This window comes from Cyprinus carpio, chromosome A21 (genome assembly GCF_018340385.1).
Source record: "Cyprinus carpio isolate SPL01 chromosome A21, ASM1834038v1, whole genome shotgun sequence".
In the NCBI taxonomy this organism is placed as follows: Eukaryota; Metazoa; Chordata; class Actinopteri; order Cypriniformes; family Cyprinidae; genus Cyprinus; species Cyprinus carpio.
Window position 1 is genome coordinate 16,352,417 of NC_056592.1, and position 21,012 is coordinate 16,373,428.

General features: G+C 40.9%; 1 protein-coding gene across 1 annotated transcript; it reads left to right on the forward strand.

Annotated features, from left to right (window-relative positions):
- The first annotated feature begins 5,523 nt into the window (after positions 1 to 5,523).
- On the forward strand, positions 5,524 to 17,248 carry pcyt1bb (phosphate cytidylyltransferase 1B, choline b). The gene is given in 8 exon segments (XM_042711505.1): positions 5,524 to 5,769; positions 10,683 to 10,782; positions 10,858 to 11,006; positions 11,146 to 11,235; positions 11,455 to 11,533; positions 11,624 to 11,766; positions 15,182 to 15,370; positions 16,806 to 17,248. Coding segments are annotated over 8 exon segments (1,050 nt in total). The 5' UTR covers positions 5,524 to 5,667; the 3' UTR covers positions 17,004 to 17,248.
- The last annotated feature ends 3,764 nt before the right edge of the window (positions 17,249 to 21,012 follow it).

The following is a 21,012-nucleotide window of genomic DNA, read 5'->3' on the forward strand; positions in this document are numbered from 1 at the left end:
TTGTTTGTACAAGTAGTATGAAGTTAATTATTATAAGTCAAAGTTTTTCCAATGAATAAAATTTACTATAAGTTAAATATTTACAACATGCATTTCTTTATTAAATATACTGATTACAAATACAATATTAGTACAATAAACATTCAACACTTTTGGTGTATGATAACAAGCTTGCTGGGGGATTAATGAAAGCTGGTCTACCACAGTCCACAGTGGATAAGGTTTTACATATAAGGCCATTACCAACTTTAGTTTACTACCCGCAACCCAGCCACAAGCACTAATCCAGTAGGGGTTCAATCCCTAACTGCCTGGCAGCACCAGCCACTGGCAGTGGTGGTAGGCAGTCATCTTTTATTTTTAATTAATTAATTTATTTATTTATTGTGCAAGTGAAAGACTCAGGAACCATTGATTTATGGCATATTTTGTGTTTTGTGCTACTCCCACTTTAGCTCCAAGGCATACCATCTGCATATGACTCTTCTCTTTACCTGATCAAAATTTTATGAAGTGATAGGGCCCATGTTAAACTCAGAGCTCAATATAGTGCTGCAGCCGTGACGTCAAAACCCTGAAGACTAATTTTCCTGTGGGTCAGAGCCATTTGGGCCTATGGGTTTTTATAATGGGGTATTCATTTTATGAGTAAAACAAGGTCTGTGGTAAATATAAACTGATGATAATTAGACATTTTGCTCTACAATGTGAATTACACATCCATACTAAAAACACAACTTTTAAAGCGGTTATGTTTAGTTTTAAAAATATATATTTGTAATATGTAACTACAAAAAAACTTCTGGGGTGTGAGTATGTGCAGTTTACGTTGTACACCAAAATAACCAATTATCATCAATTTATGTTAACCATAGACCTTGTTTTACTTAATTTGTCTAGTTGTTGTCTGGATGAAGTTGACATGAGCAGTAGTCAATACTTTTTTTGTATGTTTGCATTTATGTTTGCATAATTCAGTTCAAGATATTCAATTCAATTCGAGTTTATTTGTATAGCGCTTTTTACTATACAAATCATTGCAAAGCAACTTTACAGAAAATTAAGTTTCTACAATATTTAGTAGTAGCTTATCAATGATGACTGTCAGTTTATGTGTATATGGCAGAAATGTTCGGAAAAATCAATAAACAACGTAAACAAACAGACGATTAACACTATTAACAGCAATTATGCAATCAAACTTACAGCAAAATGAGGTAGTTCTGTATGTTGTCTCTGGGTTAGCATCATCTGAGGTCCTCTAAGGAGCTGGCATCATCTCTTCTCAGGTGTTCTGGATCCAGACTGGAGCTTGTGTAAATCCTAGTTACCACAGGATGTAAATCCCGTGGCAAAACAGAGAAACAAATAGAGACATTATTAGCGTAGCTAATTAGTTTAACCCAAGCTAAAGAATAATAATGCGCATTTGATCAGATATAACTGCAGTCCAAAATTATGAGATGCATTATTTGAATGCTTGGCCAAAGAGGTGTATTTTTTATATAGAGTTTGGGAGCCAAATGCAAAAAAGCTCTACCTCCTTTAGTGGACTATGCTATCCTAGGTACTACCAAAAGTCCAGCATTTTGTGACTTTAGGGAGCGTGATGGATTGTAGCGTGGTAGAAGACTAGTTAGGTATGCAGGAGCTAAACCATTAAGGGCCTTATAAGTAAGTAATAATATTTTTTAACTGATACAGAACTTAATAGGTAGCCAGTGCAGAGACTGTAAAATTGGGGTAATATGATCATATTTTCTTGACCTGGTAAGGACTCTAGCCGCTGCATTTTGGACTACCTTTAGCTTGTTAATTGAGGGTGCAGGACAACCTAGCAGTGCATTACAATAGTCCAGTCTAGAGGTCATGAATGCATGAACTAGCTTTTCTGCATCAGGAACAGGTAACATGTTTCGTAGCTTGGCAATGTTTCTAAGATGGAAGAATGCTGTTTTTGTAACATGGGAAATATGATTTTCAAAAGACAAGTTACTGTCTTATATAACACCCAGATTTTTGACAGTAGAAGAAGTAACATCCGTCTAATTGCAAATTGTAATCTACGAGATTCTATGTAATCTCTTTTTTGGTCCAATAAGAAATATCTCTGTCTTATCTGAATTTAATAGGAGAAAATTATTGGTCATCCAATCTTTTACATTTTTAAAACATTCTGTTAGCTTAGATAATTTAGAAGTTTCATCTGGTCTCGTTGAGATATATAGTTGAGTATCATCAGCATAACAGTGGAAACTAATCCCATATTTTCTAATGATATTACCAAGGGGCAACATGTATATTGACAGATCCTTGTGGCACTCCATATTTTACTGGTGATAATTGAGATGACTCCCCATTTAAATAAAGAAAGTGGTAGCGATCGGACAGGTAGGATCTAAACCATCTTAAAGCCTGCTCTTGGATACCTGTATAGTTTTGTAATCTATCTATGAGTATGTCGTGATCTAGGGTGTCAATCGCAGCACTAAGATCAAGTAAAACTAGCAATGAGATGCAGCCTTTGACGCAAGAAGCAAGTCATTTGTAATTTTAACAAGTGCAGTTTCTGTGCTATGATGGGGCCTGAAATTCTTCATAGAAATTCTTCATATTCTTCATAAAATTCTTCATTTTTTTGCAGGAAGGAGCACAATTGAGCAGACACAACTTTTTCTAAAATTTTAGACACAAATGGAAGATTTGAAATGGGTCTGTAATTTGCCAGTTCACTAGGATCTAGTTGTGGTTTCTTAATAAGAGGCTTAATAACCGCCAGCTTGAATGGTTTTGGGACATGACCTAAAGATAACGACGAGTCAATAATATTGAGAAGCGGTTCTTCTGCTACAGGTAACAACTCTTCCAGTAATTTAGTGGGTACAGGATCTAATAAACATGTTGTTGGTTTAGATGCCGTGATAAGTTTATTTAGCTCTTCCTGTCCTATAGTTGTAAAGCACTGCAGTTCTTATCTTTGGGTGCGATGGATAAAACTAAAGTATTAGATGCTGTAGAATCTACATTTGTTATTGTATTTTTGATGTTATCTATTTTATCAGTGAAGAAATTCATAAAGTCATTACTATTTAACAGTGAGGTTAATATTTAGATCAGGTGGCATCTGGTTATTTGTTAATCTAGCCACTGTGCTAAATAAATACCTTGGATTGTTTTGGTTATTTTCTATGAGTTTGTGGATATGCTCAGCCCTGGCAGTTTTTAGAGCCTGTCTATAGCTTTTCCATGCAATTCTAAAAACTTCCAAGTTAGTTTTTCTCCATTTGCGCTCAAGACTATGAGTTTCTTTCTTGAGAGAGTGGGTATTACTGGTTATTTGTGAATCTGTCTTTGGTTGCTGGAACAATAGTTCTGCCCGGACGATAACGCGAAGCCATATAGTTATTATCATCAATACGCAGAATGCACGATACAAGGAAATGGTCAGTAACATCGTCACTTTGAGGTACGATATCTATATCAGTAAGATCGATTCCATGCGATATAATTAAATCTAGCGTATGATTAAAACTTTACTCCAAAACAGTTTAATAAGTCAGTAAACACGAGTCCTAATGCATCATTTGTATTATCAACGTGAATGTTAAAATCTCCGTAAATTAGCGCTTTATCAGAGGTAACCAACAGGTCAGAGAAAATCTCCAAATTTTTTTTTAAATTCTGTATACGGCCCTGGTGGTCTATACACAGTAGCCAGAGCAAGAGATACGATAGATTTCTTTTGCATATCTAACAGTGTAACATTAAGCAGAAGTATTGTAACAATGAGAATACCACTATACATTTTTCACTATAAAATTGAGAATATCACTATATATTGTTGCAACACCTCCCCCACAACCAGTCTGACGGGGCTCATGTTTATAACAGCAGATTGGTGGAGTAGGCTCATTTAGACCAATATAATCATTTGGTTTTAGCCAGGTTTCAGTCAAGCAGACTACATCAAAACTATTATCTGTGATCATTTAAATTTACAATAACTGCTTTTGGTGTGAGTGATCTAATGTTTATGAGTCCAAACTTTAAAAATTGTTTTTGTTCATTTATTTTACATTTTTCTGGTTCAATCACGATAAGATTTTTTCTATATCCTACATTAAATTTATATTTTGACCTCATTATTCGGGGAACAGACACAGTCTTAATAGATTGGACAGCGCAAGTACTTCTAACATTTAAGCGGGTAGAACAAAAGCCATCATAGCAGTTATTTGAGAAATAGCTTACTAGTCATGTGGAGTGTAGAGTCCTGGAGATGCTGTCCGAGAGGAGCTCCGTTCCTACTTGGCTGGGGTGCAGGCCATAAGTGCGAAAAAGCCTTGGACGCTCCCAGAAAAGATTCCAATTGTTAACAAAGAGAAGTTTCTGTTCTTTACACCATGACAATAACCATTCATTTAGAGCAAAAAGTCTACTGAACCTTTCGTGTCCTCATCGATATGTGGGCAGTGGTCCTGACACGATGATCGTCGCCACGGGCATCTTGATCAGGCTCCTGAAGTGCCTCTTCAGCGTCTCCGTCTTCCGCTGCGTGGTGTCGTTAACCCCGGTGTGAAGCACGACTGCTCTGGGGCTCTCGTCGGCCTTCAGGATTGCGGGTATCTGTGCAGAAACATCGAGAACACGAGCACCAGGGAAACAGTGAGTGTGCACTTTACCTTCAGCTAACGTAGCATGGACGTGTCGGACTATGGAGTCTCCGACGATCACAGCGTCGCATTCCGTCTCGCGGAGGGAAGCAAAGTGGTTTCCATGTGGAGATCTCGAAGACCGGATGGGGAGAGGTCATCGCCCGGGGCCTGGCTCACATCCTCCGCTGCGAATGCACCCAGGGTCCATGGTGTCCCAGCGCCAGAAGTGAAGGACATCTGGGCAGATCGCGTCCTGGGTGCACCAGGCCTGTGCAGAGAAACACACGGTGTAGAGGTGGTGGGACTGTTAGCAGCGCACTGTATACTTACCACGGACTCGTGAGCGTCAGCCCGGGAGATTTCCAGCGTGGCTCTCTGCTCTCTCAGCTGGGCCTGCCTCTGCTCCAGGACCCGAATCTGCTTCTCCACCGAATGCAGCTCGAACGTGTCATCACCTGCACTCAAAGGTAGACATACATCCGCCATTAAAGCAAGTAACAGTGAGTAAAGCAATGGTAATATGTGTGCATAGAGTATTAGCAATGCACACGGGTTTAGCGACAACCATGTATAAAATAGATTTCAATAATAAAAAATAGATGATAAAAAAAATAACATAACAGAGCTCTAAACTAGAGGCATACGGCAGCAACAAACAGCTATCAAATATTTTATAAGATATGTGCCTCTATACAGTATAAATATCTTTGTTGCTATTTTAGCCACTCCCTGTGCAGAAGCTGTCCAGAGGCTTCCAGTAAACAAACAGAGATTCACAAGGATAAATAGAAAGAACATACCACACAATATTTTTTAAAATAAAACATTTGTTTGAGCTTACAAAGGATTTATGTCACAAGAAAAATCAACCTTTGTACTTTTGTCTCGTCACAAGGGTCAGTATGACTGGCCAGTTATCAGTACAGGAGTAAAAGCAAAGGCTTGTCACACATCTGGCGAGTGCAACCAGTGCAAAGCCAAAAGCACGGGACGGTAAACTAAAATCTCTACCATGGTGAACAGGAGGCGAAATGGGTCCCGTGCTAACGGACGTGCTGGTCGAGGAGGGGTTCAAACACACCAACAGCAGCAATGCAAGCGGTCACCTGTTAAGGTTAGTTTAAACAACTCTTAATATTATAATTTTATAATTTGACTGTGCAGCCACTGTTTGGCTCTGACTCATGGACTTTTCCTGCCCTTTCTGAAATATTCTTAACTATTAAGACTAACTGCAGTGATATATATATATATACATATATATATATATATATATATATATATATATATATATATATATATATATATAAAATTTTAGATTAGGAAATTTAAAAATATGCATATCTCTACCAGGACCATCCAGCCAAAGATTTGTTAAATCACCCATGAACACTTTAAAATGCACTGAAAATCTCTTGGATGAAAATAATATGAAACAAAAAGAGCAGAACGGTGCTTTACATCATTGCCATTTCTATTACATAACCTCTGGAGTTCGATATCTGAGTGCATGGTGCAGATTCCATGCACGACCCCTTCCTCTACTGCATTCATGGCAATTATTATTTGTTTTATATGCAGCTTGTAGTTCATATCAGATGCATTAAGCAGTGGTGTGGTGTGATTAGGGCTGTATTACTCGAGTCCGGACCACATTTGCATGTCGCGACTGAAAACGTGTGGAAAACGCTAGGCGCGCCGCTTTCTCCTTTTTTCCAAAGCACTCTGTAGCCTGCGCTCTATGCTTGCGCTCCAGTGGCGTCTGCTGCTGCTAAGAAACCATTACCTGCTCTTCATGAAGACGCAGAAGTTTCAGCAAAAAATAAATGGATTTCCAGCACTAAAAATCCCTTGCAGTAGCTCAGTTTCTCCATCTTGGCTTAGCTTTCAATTTTGTTATGGGAAAGGATGTGCATGACCAGCGGCGCACTTGCTGCATTCTGAAAAGTTTAGATGTTTCTAATTTAATTTTCTACCTGTTAGATTGTGTTTTATTTACGTCTACACCTAGGTAGCCTTAAACTTACCCTTTACAATAATGAAATACTAATTAATGTTGTACAGTATAGGGGTTGCAAGACGGATTTCTACTAATCGATTTTTTATTTAAAAAGTTACTCGACTTACTCGACTACTCGTGGTTCATGTTATTGTAAATGAAAACATTAAATAGTTTTTTTTTTTTTATCAATAAACGCTTATTAATTTATAGCCTTATGCAACAATTACATATGTAAATTTGCAAAACTTTATAATTATCACATTACATATTTAAATTTTCATGTATCAGCCAGTATTTGTATCTGTAACAATCACAACATTTTTCTTATCTGCATCCGGATACAACGTCGTAGAGTTACTTGACAAGACCGTTATGACTTTTTATCTTTTTTTCCATAGTTATCACTGAACAAGTATGTCGTGTTAAACTAAAATAATTATTAATTTCTTAAATAATATTTATCATGCAAGCAGAGAGATGTCATGACATACGTTTAGTGATCATTTGAACACGACTGAATCCATTCAATGCGCACATTTTCATTACGCAGAACTCTTTAAGCGAGTCTTAATGTTTAGTGAAGTTCACTAAACAAATGTGCGTGTGTCGCGCAAAACAGCAAAAGATAAAGATGCAAACATAGGGCAAGTAGAAAATGTATCCGTATCTACGCTGATTATTCCCACTGCGCAATGTGACGTCGGAGTGACGTCTTTTTCATGTAATTTTTGGACGTCCAAATTCGGTCCATTGAAGGGGTTGTTTTGTAACGCCAGGCGACGTCTTTTTTCGACGTCTTCCGCACGTCTAATGTTGACGTCCGTGGGACCTCCGTGTAAGGGCTATTTATAGTCCAAATGTGGTCGTTTGTGGACGTCTTTTCGACATCAAATTTAGACTTATTTTGGACGTCGTTTTTATAACTTCTATAACTGTGGTCCCATGTTCCCAGAGAGTGGAGGACTCCATTTGATTGTCTCAGCAGCAGGTGATAACTGGAGACGCATACGAAGGTGTAATGCATTTACTGTTGAAACTAGCTGTTGAGCCAAACAAAGCTACAGGACAATTAACTGGCACAGAAAACATGTCCTCCACCCTCTGGAAACATGGGACTACATACAACACTACAGTTATACAAATACAAATAAATCACAATGCAATATCACCATTTTCATCTTTATTCAAAAATAAATTCACCAGCGATGCAGACTGAAAAGCTGTGCCGTCCTTTTGCAATGGTTGAACACTCGCGCAAAATGTCTGTCGTGTTGCCTCGGCCAATCAGAGTGGTGTTTACTGGTTGGGTTATGATGATGTGCTGCCTCAACCAATCAGAGTGATGTTGACTATTTTTTGTCTCTTTGGTTGAAATCCAAAACCCTTGATAGAGAGTTGTCCTCGCCTGTCCTTTAGCTGCTGTTGGTTCTTTTTAAATTAGAAATAAGGAGGATAGGCCTAATATATGCTACAATGAAATTATTTTCTGAACTATAATTTCCCACAAATTGCATTTCCAAATAAATAAACAGATACATGCAAAAATACATGTATGCATAAAGAAATAACTTGATTAGGCTACTTTAAATAAACCATTTAAAGAAAAACAGGAAAATGTGAAAAAAAAATGGCCTGAATAAATAAATAGGGATTCACATAATAAATCGTGTTTGTTCATAAATAATCTGTATGTGAAGAGTTCAGATGCAAAAGCCTCTAAGTGCCATCTGAAATTCTTCTAGAATGATCATTTTTATAAAGCCTGTATAGTTAAGTACTTTCACTTAAATGACAATTAATAGGTAATTTGCATTGCCATTTAAGTGAAATTATTGCACTTAAATATACAAGCTTGATAAAAATGATCATTCTAGAAGAAAATTTCAGATGGCACTTAGAGGCTTTTGCATCTGAACTCTTCATGTATTAATCATGTTGATAGGCCCTATAAAACAAATATTACATATTAATCATGTAATTAATCATTAATCATGTAATTCCTGCACCTGTTATAGACGTCCAAATGACGTCCAAAAAAATTACCCAGTTTAAAGGTCAAATGTTGAACGTCAAGATGACGTCCAAATTGGGTCATGGTTGGACGTCCAAATAGTGGACCTAGTTTAGACGTCGAATAGATGTTCAGAAATGGTCATGGACCGACGGACCTAATATAGACATGATCTGCACGTCTATCCGACGTCCAGTGTTTAGTGGGTTAGCCTACTTTTGAGAGAGAACTGGTTTGGTTTTTGAGAGACTGAGACGCACAACGCGGCTGTTTGATTGGTGAGCGCGCTGTGCTTGTTTCATTCATTCGTTTCATATCGTAGCCTAAGTTTTAAATCATTGCCTTTTAAATATATACAAATAATATAACGTGTATGGTGTATTATTATAGGTGATATTACTCCTGCCAAGCTCTGATTTCTGAGAGATGCACGGAGAGGAAACACTAATGCGGTGTTTGATTTGCACTCTTTTCATTCATAAAGTTTACATTCATTCACTCTATTACGTGACTTTAGAGGTCTGTGTATAATATTGCGCTGATCCCTTGACTCAGCTGTTATCTAGCAAACACCGGACTGTGCCAGCTTCAGCCGAATATTCAGGCAGAATTATTCCTTGTCCGTTATTCGTTTTTGAAGCCATTATCCATGCCATTCCGAATAAGATATTAGGCTTTAGGCACACCCCTAATTATTACATTACATATTTTATTTTTACATGCAACATAGATAAGGTCATAGAAAGTAACAGCTCCACGCAATATTATAATCCTAAAATTCACGCACTTGCAAACTCTTTGTATGCATTATGGTTAATACATGCTCGAGTAGTCGATTATTTCCGACAGTGCTCGACTAGTCTATGCAAGCCCTAGTACAGTATGACAAAAATTTCGCTGTATTTATGTGCGCATGCCCAGTAGAGCCAAACATATCCCTTCTAGCCTTAACTGCACGCATTTGTCAAATCCTGAGCTTTGCATGTGTGTGTGCTGCACCAAGGCATCAGTCATTTTAATTTTTGACCACAAACATAAAGTCAGCAAACAGCAGCATTATAAAGTAAATAAAATGGTAATAAAGTACATAAAAATAATTTGACCCTACAGCTCCAAACTCGGTCCTAGAGGGCCGGTGTCCTTTAGAGTTTAGCTCCAACCCTAATTAAACACACTTGAACCAGCTAATCAAGCTCTTACTAGACACACTAGAAACATTCAGATAGTGTTAAGGCCAGTTGGAGCTAAACTCTGCAGGGCACTGCCCCTCCAGGATCTAGTGTGGAGACCTCTGTCCTACAGAGTTGTGCACATGCTTTTTGATCATTACAAATAATAATGTAAAATTATTTTCTTAGAATAGGAAATATGCTCTCTCTCGCATCACATACATTATCAATAGTTAAGTATGTGGTCTTGAAGAGGATCCTTTTTTCTCTCTCATTTGGACTCGGTCTTGACTTGGACTCGAAACTTTTGGACTTGGACTTGACTTGGACTCGAACCTCTTTGGACTCGGTCTTGACTTGGACTCGAAACTTTTGGACTTGGACTTGACTTGGACTCGACAAAGCTGGACTTGACTACAGCTCTAGGTGTGATTATAATGTCTATATCAGTGCACCGGTGGCCCTCTGAACAGCTGATGGTTCAAAGGGCAATTAAACATCATAGATTATTGGGAGTTCATGCACACACTCATTCATACAGGTTTATTGATAGCTGACTGCTTATGTTCATCGATTCTTATCACACAGACAAGATAATGGACAAAACATTTGATTAAACATTCAACTTTGTTCAAAGAGGTATCAAAAACTTGTTTGTTTATTCTGCAATCACATTTTTATATAGTGTTTCATTAAAACATCTAATTACTGTAATTTTTGTCAATTCAGACAGCCTCATCTGTTCTGTTCAACAAAACACCATTTATGTGGCATACATGTGCTTTACTTGACTTGTTGCCAATCATTTTCTTATGAAGCATAATAACAGCCTATATTTCCAGCAGGCTTTTAGAGAACCAGCCATCTTTGCTAAACAATCAGGCAGCTCCTCAGACACCCCACATGACAAAGTGACTTTAGCCCAGGCTCACCGTGGCACTCCAGGTGAGTGACAGAACAGTGCAGCTCCAAGAATTCAGTGAATCTAAATTGCAAGTAAGTTTGTTTGCTTTTGTGCAGCTCATCGGCCCGTACGAGTGTATGCTGATGGAATCTTTGACCTCTTCCATTCAGGCCATGCCCGGGCTCTGATGCAGGCCAAGAACTTGTTCCCAAACACACAACTGATTGTTGGCGGTGAGTCACACTGGCACACATACAACCTACACCATTATCCAATCAAAAAATAAAAAATACACAACACCCAAAAAAGTTTCCAAAATTTGAAAAGCCAAAAGTTTTATTTGCTTTGTGTTTGTATGGTATATGTCTGATGACTGCTACAAACATGGTGTGTATCTCTTTCAGTATGCGGGTTACACCAGCAACATGCTTGTAGACACTGCATACGAGCAATTAGCACATGTACTGCACGTCGACGCGGACAACAATGCAGAAGTATATATGAAAACTGACGCATAGCCTATGGCGTAAAGGCTACAGCGTAGGTCCAACACAGAAGTATAAATCAGCCTTTACAAGTCCGAATCTATAACCATTAGGCCACAACTGCCCCTGAAAAAAAGAGAGGTTTAAGCTTATGGAAAAGCTCATCCAGTAACTGGGATCCCTGTGTCATTGTGTCATACCTGTTTTTTTTCTCCTATTGCCCTTTAGATGGACTTTGTGGCACATGATGATATCCCATACACCTCTGCTGGATCAGAAGACGTCTATAAACATATCAAAGAAGCAGGTAAAGACTTTAACAGCAACCAAAGTGTACATTTATAGAACTGAGTCAAAGACTCAGTTATAAATATGAATTTCTTCTAAATTGTTTGTGGAATGTTTGTGGCTACTTAAAGAACGGAGGGGATTTCTACCTCTGATCTCATCACGCGTATTGTTCGAGATTATGATGTCTACGTCAGAGGTAACCTCCACAGAGGATACACAGCACGGGAACTCAATGTTGGCTTCATCAATGTAAGAAAGAAACTGTATGGCTTCAAAAGACTATGAACAACTATTCTGGGTTCCCAAAAGAAAGTGTAAAGAATATTTTAATAATCTAAAGAACATTTTTCCATTATAAAGAACCTTGTGTCTAATGGAAAGTTTGATATTAAATAAAATACACTTAACCAAACAATACATTAAAGAACAAAAGAACATCTCGGTTACGTATGGTAACCCTCATTCCCTGAAGGAGGGAATGGAGACGTCACGTCGGACGAATTGGGATATTGCTTCGATAGACCAATCTACTTCGAATGCAAACTAAATGAGCCAATGCACATTGGCATGAAATAATTGCATCCAGCTGCAGCTGATCACAGCTTGAGCATAAAAAGGCAGCAGGTGCAATGCATACCAGGTTTTCGCTGAGGAGCCAAGCCGGCGACAGGACATCACGTCTCCATTCCCTCCTTCAGGGAACAAGGGCTACCATACGTAACCGAGACATTCCCTTTGAGTCGGTCACGTCGGATGACTGAGGAATTGGGATTCCTACCAAAGCGCCATTGGATGCTGCTCCTTCCAGTGCCCTGTTTGAGCCACCTGCACCCCTTTTTGGTGTAGGCCAGGGATTGCAACAACAAGTTCCACAAGAAGCACTACCCACTCAGTGAAACTGGATAACACTGGGAAAATGTACCTGTTCCACTTGGAACAGGGACCCTGAGGAAGCTCTATCCTTCCTGAAGGTCTTCTCAGAAGCAAATACACATATGAACTTCCGTTTAGGTGCATATGGAAAATTGGAGGTGATTGTAACCCTCTTGGAAATGGCAGAAGTCTGCCGGGGAAACACGGGCTCTGAGGCTATACCGTGGCTTTACACATATGGGATCCACTTAGGTCTCACATATGGAATACAACCTTCTACCGGTTCTACTGTGCCTGATAAGCCAGGGTGATGGCATCTACAATCCAGTGGACCCTGCTCTGCTTGGAGATAACATTCCCCTTCTGCCGGCCTCCGTGACAGACAAAGAGCTGGTCTGAGGTCCTGAAGCTTTGTGTCCAGTCAACGTAGCATCTTAAGGCTCAGACAGGACAGAGCAAAGCTAGGGTTGGGTCTGCCTCCTCCGGGGGGAGCGCTTGCAGGTTCACTACCTGATCCCTGAAGGGAGTAGTAGGAACCTTGGGCACATAGCCAGGCCGGGGCCTCAGTATTCCCTGGGAGTCAGCCAGCCCAAACTCTAGGCCCCTACACTCTTGATGGAGGCCAATGCAAGCAGGAGCAGAGTTTTCAATGAAAGAAACCTTAGCTTGACTGAGTGCAAGGGCTCAAATGGGCCCTGCTGTAGTGTTTTAAGCACTAGAGACAGGTCCCAAGAGGGTATGGAGGGGGGCTGGGAAGGATTTAACCTCCTGGACCCTCTAAAGAACCTGATGACCAGGTCATGCTTTCCCACCAACTTCCCTTCTACGGGGTCATGGTACACAGCAATCAGAGCAACCTGGACTTTGAGGGTGGAAGGAGACAGCCTTTGCTCCAGCCCTTGCTGCAAAAAGGAAAGCACACCCCTGATTGGGGGCATATCCGGGGGTCTTCTCGAAGGGAAGAATACCACTCAACGAACAGGTTCCACTTCAAGGTGTGGGTATGTCTCATAGACTGTGCTCTCGCCAAAGTAATGGTGTCCACTACCTCTTGGGAAAAGGTCACCAAGAACCACTGCATCCTGTCCAGGGACCAGACATAAAGTTTCCAGAGGGGCTGTTGCGTGGAGCACTAGTTCGAGGAACCAGCTCCAAGTGGGCCATTATGGCACCACTAGCAAGACTTGTTCCTCGTCCTCCCTGACCTTGCACAGAGGAAACACATACTTGCGCAGGCCCCGCGGCCAGCTGTGTGCCAGTGCGGCCATGACGAGTGTTCCCTCGGTCAGAACAACTGGCAGTGAGAGGTCTCTGGAGAGGCAAACAAGTCTACCTGAACGGCTCCGAAACGTCTCCAAATCAGCTGGACCGTATGGGGATGGAGTCGCCACTCTCCCAGGAGCGTAGCTCGAGATAGCTTGTCGGCCGTACAGTTGTGCAGGCCTGGAACGTGAATGCCATGAACTGACTTCAGAACCTTCCGACTCCAAAGGAGGAGGTGGCGGGCGAGTTGTGACATACGACAGGAGTGCAGACCATCTTGTCAGTTGATGTACGCAACGGTCGCTGTGTTGTCCATTCGGACCAGCACGTGATTACTAGTAAGCGCCCTTTGGGACGGTTCAAGGCAAGGTGCACTGCTTACAACTCTAGGCAATTGATATGCCAGTGCAGATGCCAGTGCAGATGGGTGCCTGTTGTACGTGGCCCCCCAGCCGGTGGTGGAGGCATCCGTGTAAACCAAATCTTCCTCAGAGAACTCTCCCTCCAATGCAGTGATTGACATCCGGTCAACGGGTGCAGCACCGAAGGATACCGCTGGTACACTCTTTGAAGAGGGTCCAGCACATTCCTTTTGCCGCTCAACTGGATCGGAAAAGCTAGAGGAGCGGTGGGCCCCCAAGGGTTGGTTCCCTGAGGGGTTTGCCACCACTGTGATCCTCAAACCACCCGTGCCACTGCCGGAAGTAGTTCTCGTCTGTCGGCCCCCACGATGAGCCTTAAATCGTGGTAGCGGCAATGGAGCTCCGCCTTCCTGGAGGAAACTGAGCCTCGCCCGCAGCTCCGAGATGGTCATCTTCCCGCAATGGTAACATGATTCATCCACGAACGCGGCCTCAGCGTGTTTGCCCAGACACGTGAGGCAGTGATCGTGACCATCACCCAGTGCCAGGTAACGACCGCATCCAGAAACACATAGGTGAAACGGCATCTTTAAAAAGACGATCCATCATCTTTACAAGGACCCATTTAGTGCAACCTGAAGTGCGCAACCCACTTGACACAGGAATGACCTGAAGCGCCGTACCGCCAACACCAAAAGCTTCCAAGAGCACGTTGAACTCATAGCTCACTGAAGACACTTGGATGGAGCAGAACGATGTTGTCACTCGGCTCTGAAGCGAAAAGCTGGTATGCATTGCACCTGCTGCCTTTTTATGCTTACGCTGTGATCAGCTGTAGCTGGATGCAATAATTGCTTAGTTTAGTTTAAACTCAAAGTAGATTGGTCTATCGAATCGATATCCCAATTCGTCGGTCATCCGACGTGACATTGAAAGTGACCGACTGAATGGGAACCTTTATTTATAAGATTGTATGGAACTTTGGAGCACATGCAGCTCCCATTTAGTTTTACGGTACAGAAAAGAGTTGCGAGGACATTCAAAAATATCCTTCAGTGTTCAGTGAAAGTAATGAAACCATATGGGTTGGGCACCATATGAGAGAAAGGAAATGAAGACACAATTTAAATATTTAGGTGAACTATTACAGCTGTTTTTATTAACAGGAGAAGAAGTATCGCCTGCAAGAGCAGGTGGACAGAATGAAGGAGACAGTGAGCACGGTGGAGGAGAAATCCAAACATTTAGTGCACCGTGTTGAAGAGAAGAGCCACAATCTCATCTACAAATGGGAAGAGAAATCTCGCGAGTTCATCAGAAACTTCCTGGAGTTGTTCGGTCCAGATAAAGCCTGGGTAAATGAGGGACATTAACAAAGCTGGGGCATTACACGTGCAGTGTTATTAGGGGCCGAGCACCGATGGTGTGAGGACCCTCTTGTATCTGCTTCGTTTCTTTTTCTTCTTCTTCTTCTTCTTCTCCAAAATGAATCGCATTTTTGAGGGCCTAAACATGCTTGAAAAGTCATGAAACTTTGCACACGCGTCAGACCTGGTGAAAATTAACGTCTGATATAGGTTTCAGAAGAGGGTGTGGCAAAATGGCTCAACAGTGCCACTTATTCTAAAAACATCAGCAGCCCTCGAGCTGTGTTTCACGTACATGCACGAAAATTGGCACACATATGTAAAGCATCAGTACCATACAAAAAAGACTCTTGGAGCAATATCCGAAACCCAACAGGAAGTCGGTTATTTTTAATTTTATGAGCAAATTTTGCATCATTTTTGTCATTTGCATGCCTTGTATTTTAACGAACTCCTCCTAGAGATTTTTTCAGATCAACACCAAATTTGGTATGCCTAATCTAAAGGCCTTTGCGATGTTAAATTGCAAAGATCTTGAGTTGCTATAACTCAGACATACAATGTCCAATCTGCCCCAAACTTCACATGTTTGATAAGACTCCTGACCTGAACAGATTGAAATGCCTATATTCAGTTATAGTCATATCGCCACCTACTGGCAACAGGAAGTGACATATTTTACGCTGTAACAAACTACTCAGAGAAATTTTATGATATCAAATTTTTTTTTCAGTCACTCTATTCTAAAGGCATGTGCGTTGTTAAATTGTGAAGATCTTGAGTTTTCGTTAAAGGGCGTGTCCATGGCGCCGTGACAAAGTTCGATGTCTCGCCATGGGAATAAATGTTATTCTAACTCAGGCATAAAATGTCCGATCTTGCCCAAACTTCACATGTTTGTACTTTATGTACTTTTACTTTAACGAACTCCTCCTAGAGATTTATTCAGATCAACACCAAAGTTGGTCAGTGTAATCTAAAGGCCTTTGTGATCTTAAATTGCGAAGATCTTGAGGTTTCGTTGAAGGGCGTGTCTGTGGCGGCCATACAAATTTCGATGTTTCGCCATAAGAAAGGAAGTTGTTATAACTTAGACATACAATGTCCAATCTGCCCCAAACTTCACATGTTTGATAAGACTCCTGACCTGAACATATCTACATGCCCATATTCAGTTATAGCCATAGCGCCACCTGCTGGTAACAGGAAGTGAAATTTTTACACTGTAACAAACTACTCCTAGAAATTTTATGACACTTTATAATTTTCTTTGGTCAGTGTAATCTAAAGGCCTTTTACAAAAGCCACCCGCTGGCGGTGAGCCCAGGTGTGAGGGCCCGTTCATCGCTGCTTGCAGGTTTAATTTTGCATGTTTTTTCTTTTTTGTTTTGCATTTCAAATTGATGTTCTTTATGCCCTGTAGCACATGATCCAGGAGCGGAGTGGCCTTGTTCTCCAGGCTCTGTCTCCCTATCAGTCACCAAGTACGTCGCCCAGCTCCAGTCCCACCAGAGGTCGCTCTACATCACCTGTCTCCCAATGGCCCCTGCTCCGTTTCCGTTCACCGCCACCTAAAGGAGCCTCTGTCAGCAGCAGTGAGGGTGACGAGGGGGAAAATTAGGTGGAGGCTGGCTCTACTACCAACTGCACATTTGCACAGGCACCTTCTAGTTTTGTTTTCTGTTTTTTATGAATCAAAATGCTTGATCTTCAAATGCATGGTGCTCAAAGATCCAGACTGGCTTCATAATTCTGTAGAAGAAAAGCGTAAAAAGCATTTACTTTTATTATAGAACTGAACACTTCATAACTTGTCTTTCAAGTTAAAGGGCTGTTCACACACACTACAACTATATATACAGTGGGTACGGAAAGTATTCAGACCCCTTTAAATTTTGAATGATTTTGAAAATGAACTTAAATGATTTTAGCAAATGGCTGGACAAAGAGTGAAAAATTTAAGGGGGTCTGAATACTTTCCGTACCCACTGTATATATAACTATGTAAAGCTTCCACACCAACACACAATAATATTATGTTTACTATATGCACACACTGCAGTTATGCCATTTTAAATGCTTAAGCTTGATTCTGATTGGCTGTCAGTGTTTTTTGTTCATCAGCTGAAAAAAAAGTCATTTTGAAAGTGATTTTAACAATATTGTTTTTCTGTGTTGTTATTGTTATATATGTGACGTGGACTACCCTATTCTCATACGATTAGAAAGATCACTAAAACTTCATAATTATCATTTTTATCATTTATCATTTTTATCATTTTTCACATCAAAGATACTTTTGGGACCAGGTCAAGACGCTCTGCAGGTTAAGGGTTTGTGCACAGTAAAAACAAGAACAAAAAGTAAAACCACAACCCAAGATATTTATGTGATCTCAGGATATAAAATGGCTCTACTAGGAAGGCCAGCAATCCATGCTCTTGGGATTATATCGAGAATCGATACAGTGAATCTCGATAGTCTTGAGTCAGTTAAAAGACAGTTCCCTGATTTATTCCAGGGCCCCTATTTTCAAAAGTGAAATAGGAATTGGAACGCATAGAGAATCAGGATGTGATTACCAGAGTGGAACAACCAACTGAATGGTGTGCAGGTATGGTTGTTGTTCCAAAACCCAGTGGCACAGTACACATATGTGTGGACCTAACCAAACTCAATAATGCAGTAAACAGGGAAAGAAACTTCTGGGTCAGCTCAATCAGCTCAAAGGAGCCAAAGTCTTATCGAAATTGGAATCCAATTCAGGGTTTTGGCAGATCCCTCTGTCACAGAATTCAGCCCTTCTCACAACCTTTATTACCCCCTTTGGAAGGTTCTGCTTCAACTGACTTTGTTTTGGGATATCTTCAGCCCCGGAACATTTCCAGAAGAGAATGTCACAGATGCTGGAGGGTCTAGAGCAGTGGTTCTCAACCACATTCCTGGAGGACCACCAACACTGCACATTTTGCATGTCTCCTTAATCAAACACACCTGATTCAGGTCACCTTCTCATTAGTAGAAACTCACAGACTTGTTATGGGTGTGTCAGACAAAGGAGACATGCAAAATGTGCAGTGTTGGTGGTCCTCCAGGAATGTGGTTGAGAACCACTGGTCTAGAGGGTGTTCTGTGCCACATGGATGATATATTAGTGCTCTTTGCGGTGCTGCAAAAACTGCAAAAGGAGTGACTCTTAATAAGAAATGTGAATTCTCCAAGAGGAGTGTGAAATTTCTTGGACACACATATGACTGAGCCAACAAACACGAGTGAAATGCAGAGATTCCTGGGTATGATAAATCACCTAGGAAAGCTTTTACCTAACCTAGCAGAGAAAACACAGCCTTTGAGAGATCTCCTGCAGAAAAAGAATATGTGGGCATGGGGAGAGCCACAACAGAAGGCTTTTGAGAACATTAAACAAGACTTGAGTACACCACCCAGGCTTGCTCTGTATGACCCGAAAGTGCCCACAGTTGTCTCAGCAGATGCATCATCATATGGGCTGGGAGCTGTGTTGCTACAAATTCAAGATGACAAACAGCTTAAACCCATAGCCTATGCATCAAGAGCACTGACAAACACAGAACAGAAATATGCGCAAAAAGGAGGCTCTAGCTATCACATGGGCTTGTGAGCTTTTCTCAGACTTTCTGGTGGGTCTTTCTTTTCACATAGAAGCAGACCACAAACCCTTGGTAGAGCTCCTTGGTTCTAAAAACCTAGACAAATTACAACCACGTATCCAAAGACTGCGTATGAGACTCATGAAATTCACTTACACTATTTTACATGTTCCAGGGAAGAACATTGCAACTGCTGATGTCCTCTCCAGAGCACCTGGAGAAGTAGAAGGGGACAAATGGCAAAATGATGAAGAGTCGAACCTGTATATAAATTCACTTGTCACAAGCTTGCCTGCTACTGAAAAGAGTCTTCACGAAATTCAGCAACATCAGGAAGCTGATCCAGTTTTACAGCTGGTGAAGAAATACTCCCTAGAGGGCTGGCTGACCAAAAGAAGAGTTGAAGCCATGGTGTTGCCATACTTCCAATTTGCTGGGGAGTTAACGGAGTTAGCAATCATCAGTATGGTGGCCAGGTCTCAGTGCACAGCTTCAGCGGAAGGTGGAGAAGTGTGACATTTGTGCAAGCCATCGGAAGAACTTCAAAGAGACATTGATTCCCACTGAATTCCCTGAGAGACATTATAGCAAAACTGTCATCAACAACTGCTGCATGTGTAGTAACCCATCTCAAAAGTATGTTTGCTCGTCATGGAATTCCTACTGAAGTGATGTCAGACAATGGCCCACAGCTCAGTGCAGAATACTTAAACAAATTCGCTAAAGAGTGGGGTTTCTCTCACACAACATCCAGTCCCAGATATCCACAAGCCAATGGGGAAACTGAAAGGGCAGCGAGGACTGTGAAGGATTTTCTTAGCAAAGCAGCAGATCCATACCTTGCTCTTATGGAGTATCGGGCAACACCATTAGCCAATGGATATAGTCATGCAGAACTGCTGATGGGCAGAAAGCTGCGAACTACAGTCCCAGTCATACCATCAGTGTTGAACCCAGGCTGGATGGACTTGAATCGTCTGAAAGAAGAAGAAAAGGTTAGTAGAGAGAAACAAGGAAAACAATTAAATAAAAGACACAGAGCATATGATTTACCACAGTTACACCCAGGAGAGTCTGTGTGGATCAGTGACACTAGAGAAAAAGGGACTGTGATTATGTCAGCAGAGACTCCCAGATCTTACCTTGTGGATTCACCTAAGGGTATTCTTCATCGAAATCGGAGTCCCCTAGTACCCACACCAGTGGCACCACCATCAGTGGCAGCAATCTCAGGATGTATACCAGCATCCTAAACTGGAAAACAAAGCTTCTGTAGTGGGACCAGATGTTCTGCGTTCAGATAATGTTCCAGGACTACCCAACACTCCTGAAAAAAGATATCTTTCTAGAGAAAGGAAACCCCCAAAGTACCTGAAGGACTTCGTACATAGTTAGCAGGTGCTATTGGGAAAACTGAGTGATTTGCTACAGGGCAGAATAAACCCCCACACTCAGTAGAAGGGATGGGTAGTCTACCCCACCCTTCTTAGTTAAAAGGGAAGAAAAACTGTTCTGTTCCTATGGATGTAATGTGTATGTAAAATTTTTTGGGAAAAAAAAAAGATGTTGAATAGATAAAAAGTTTAAAATGTTATATGTAGTTATGGGAAAAAAAAGTATTGTATGGTTACATCTAGCTATTTGTGTATATATGTTCTTGATGTAGAGAAGTGATCTCAGAAAGGGGGATGTGGTGATATGGTTAACTACTAGTGGGGGATTGAGAAGCTTGAACAAAAAAGTTGCATGTCATTACGTTTGTCTCACCTGGCCTGTTTTAATACAAACCTCGACAAATAGCCATTCTTACGCAACACATATAAAATACTAATTACATATTTAATATTATGCTAATATTATTTGTTGCCAGTTTCCAGACTGATTGATGGATACTGACAATGACATATACAGCACAAATACAAAAATATTTTAAAACTAGTACAAAAATACTATTATAAATGCCTAAATTGAGAGGTGTGCTTAAAACATTGCTCTAAATAC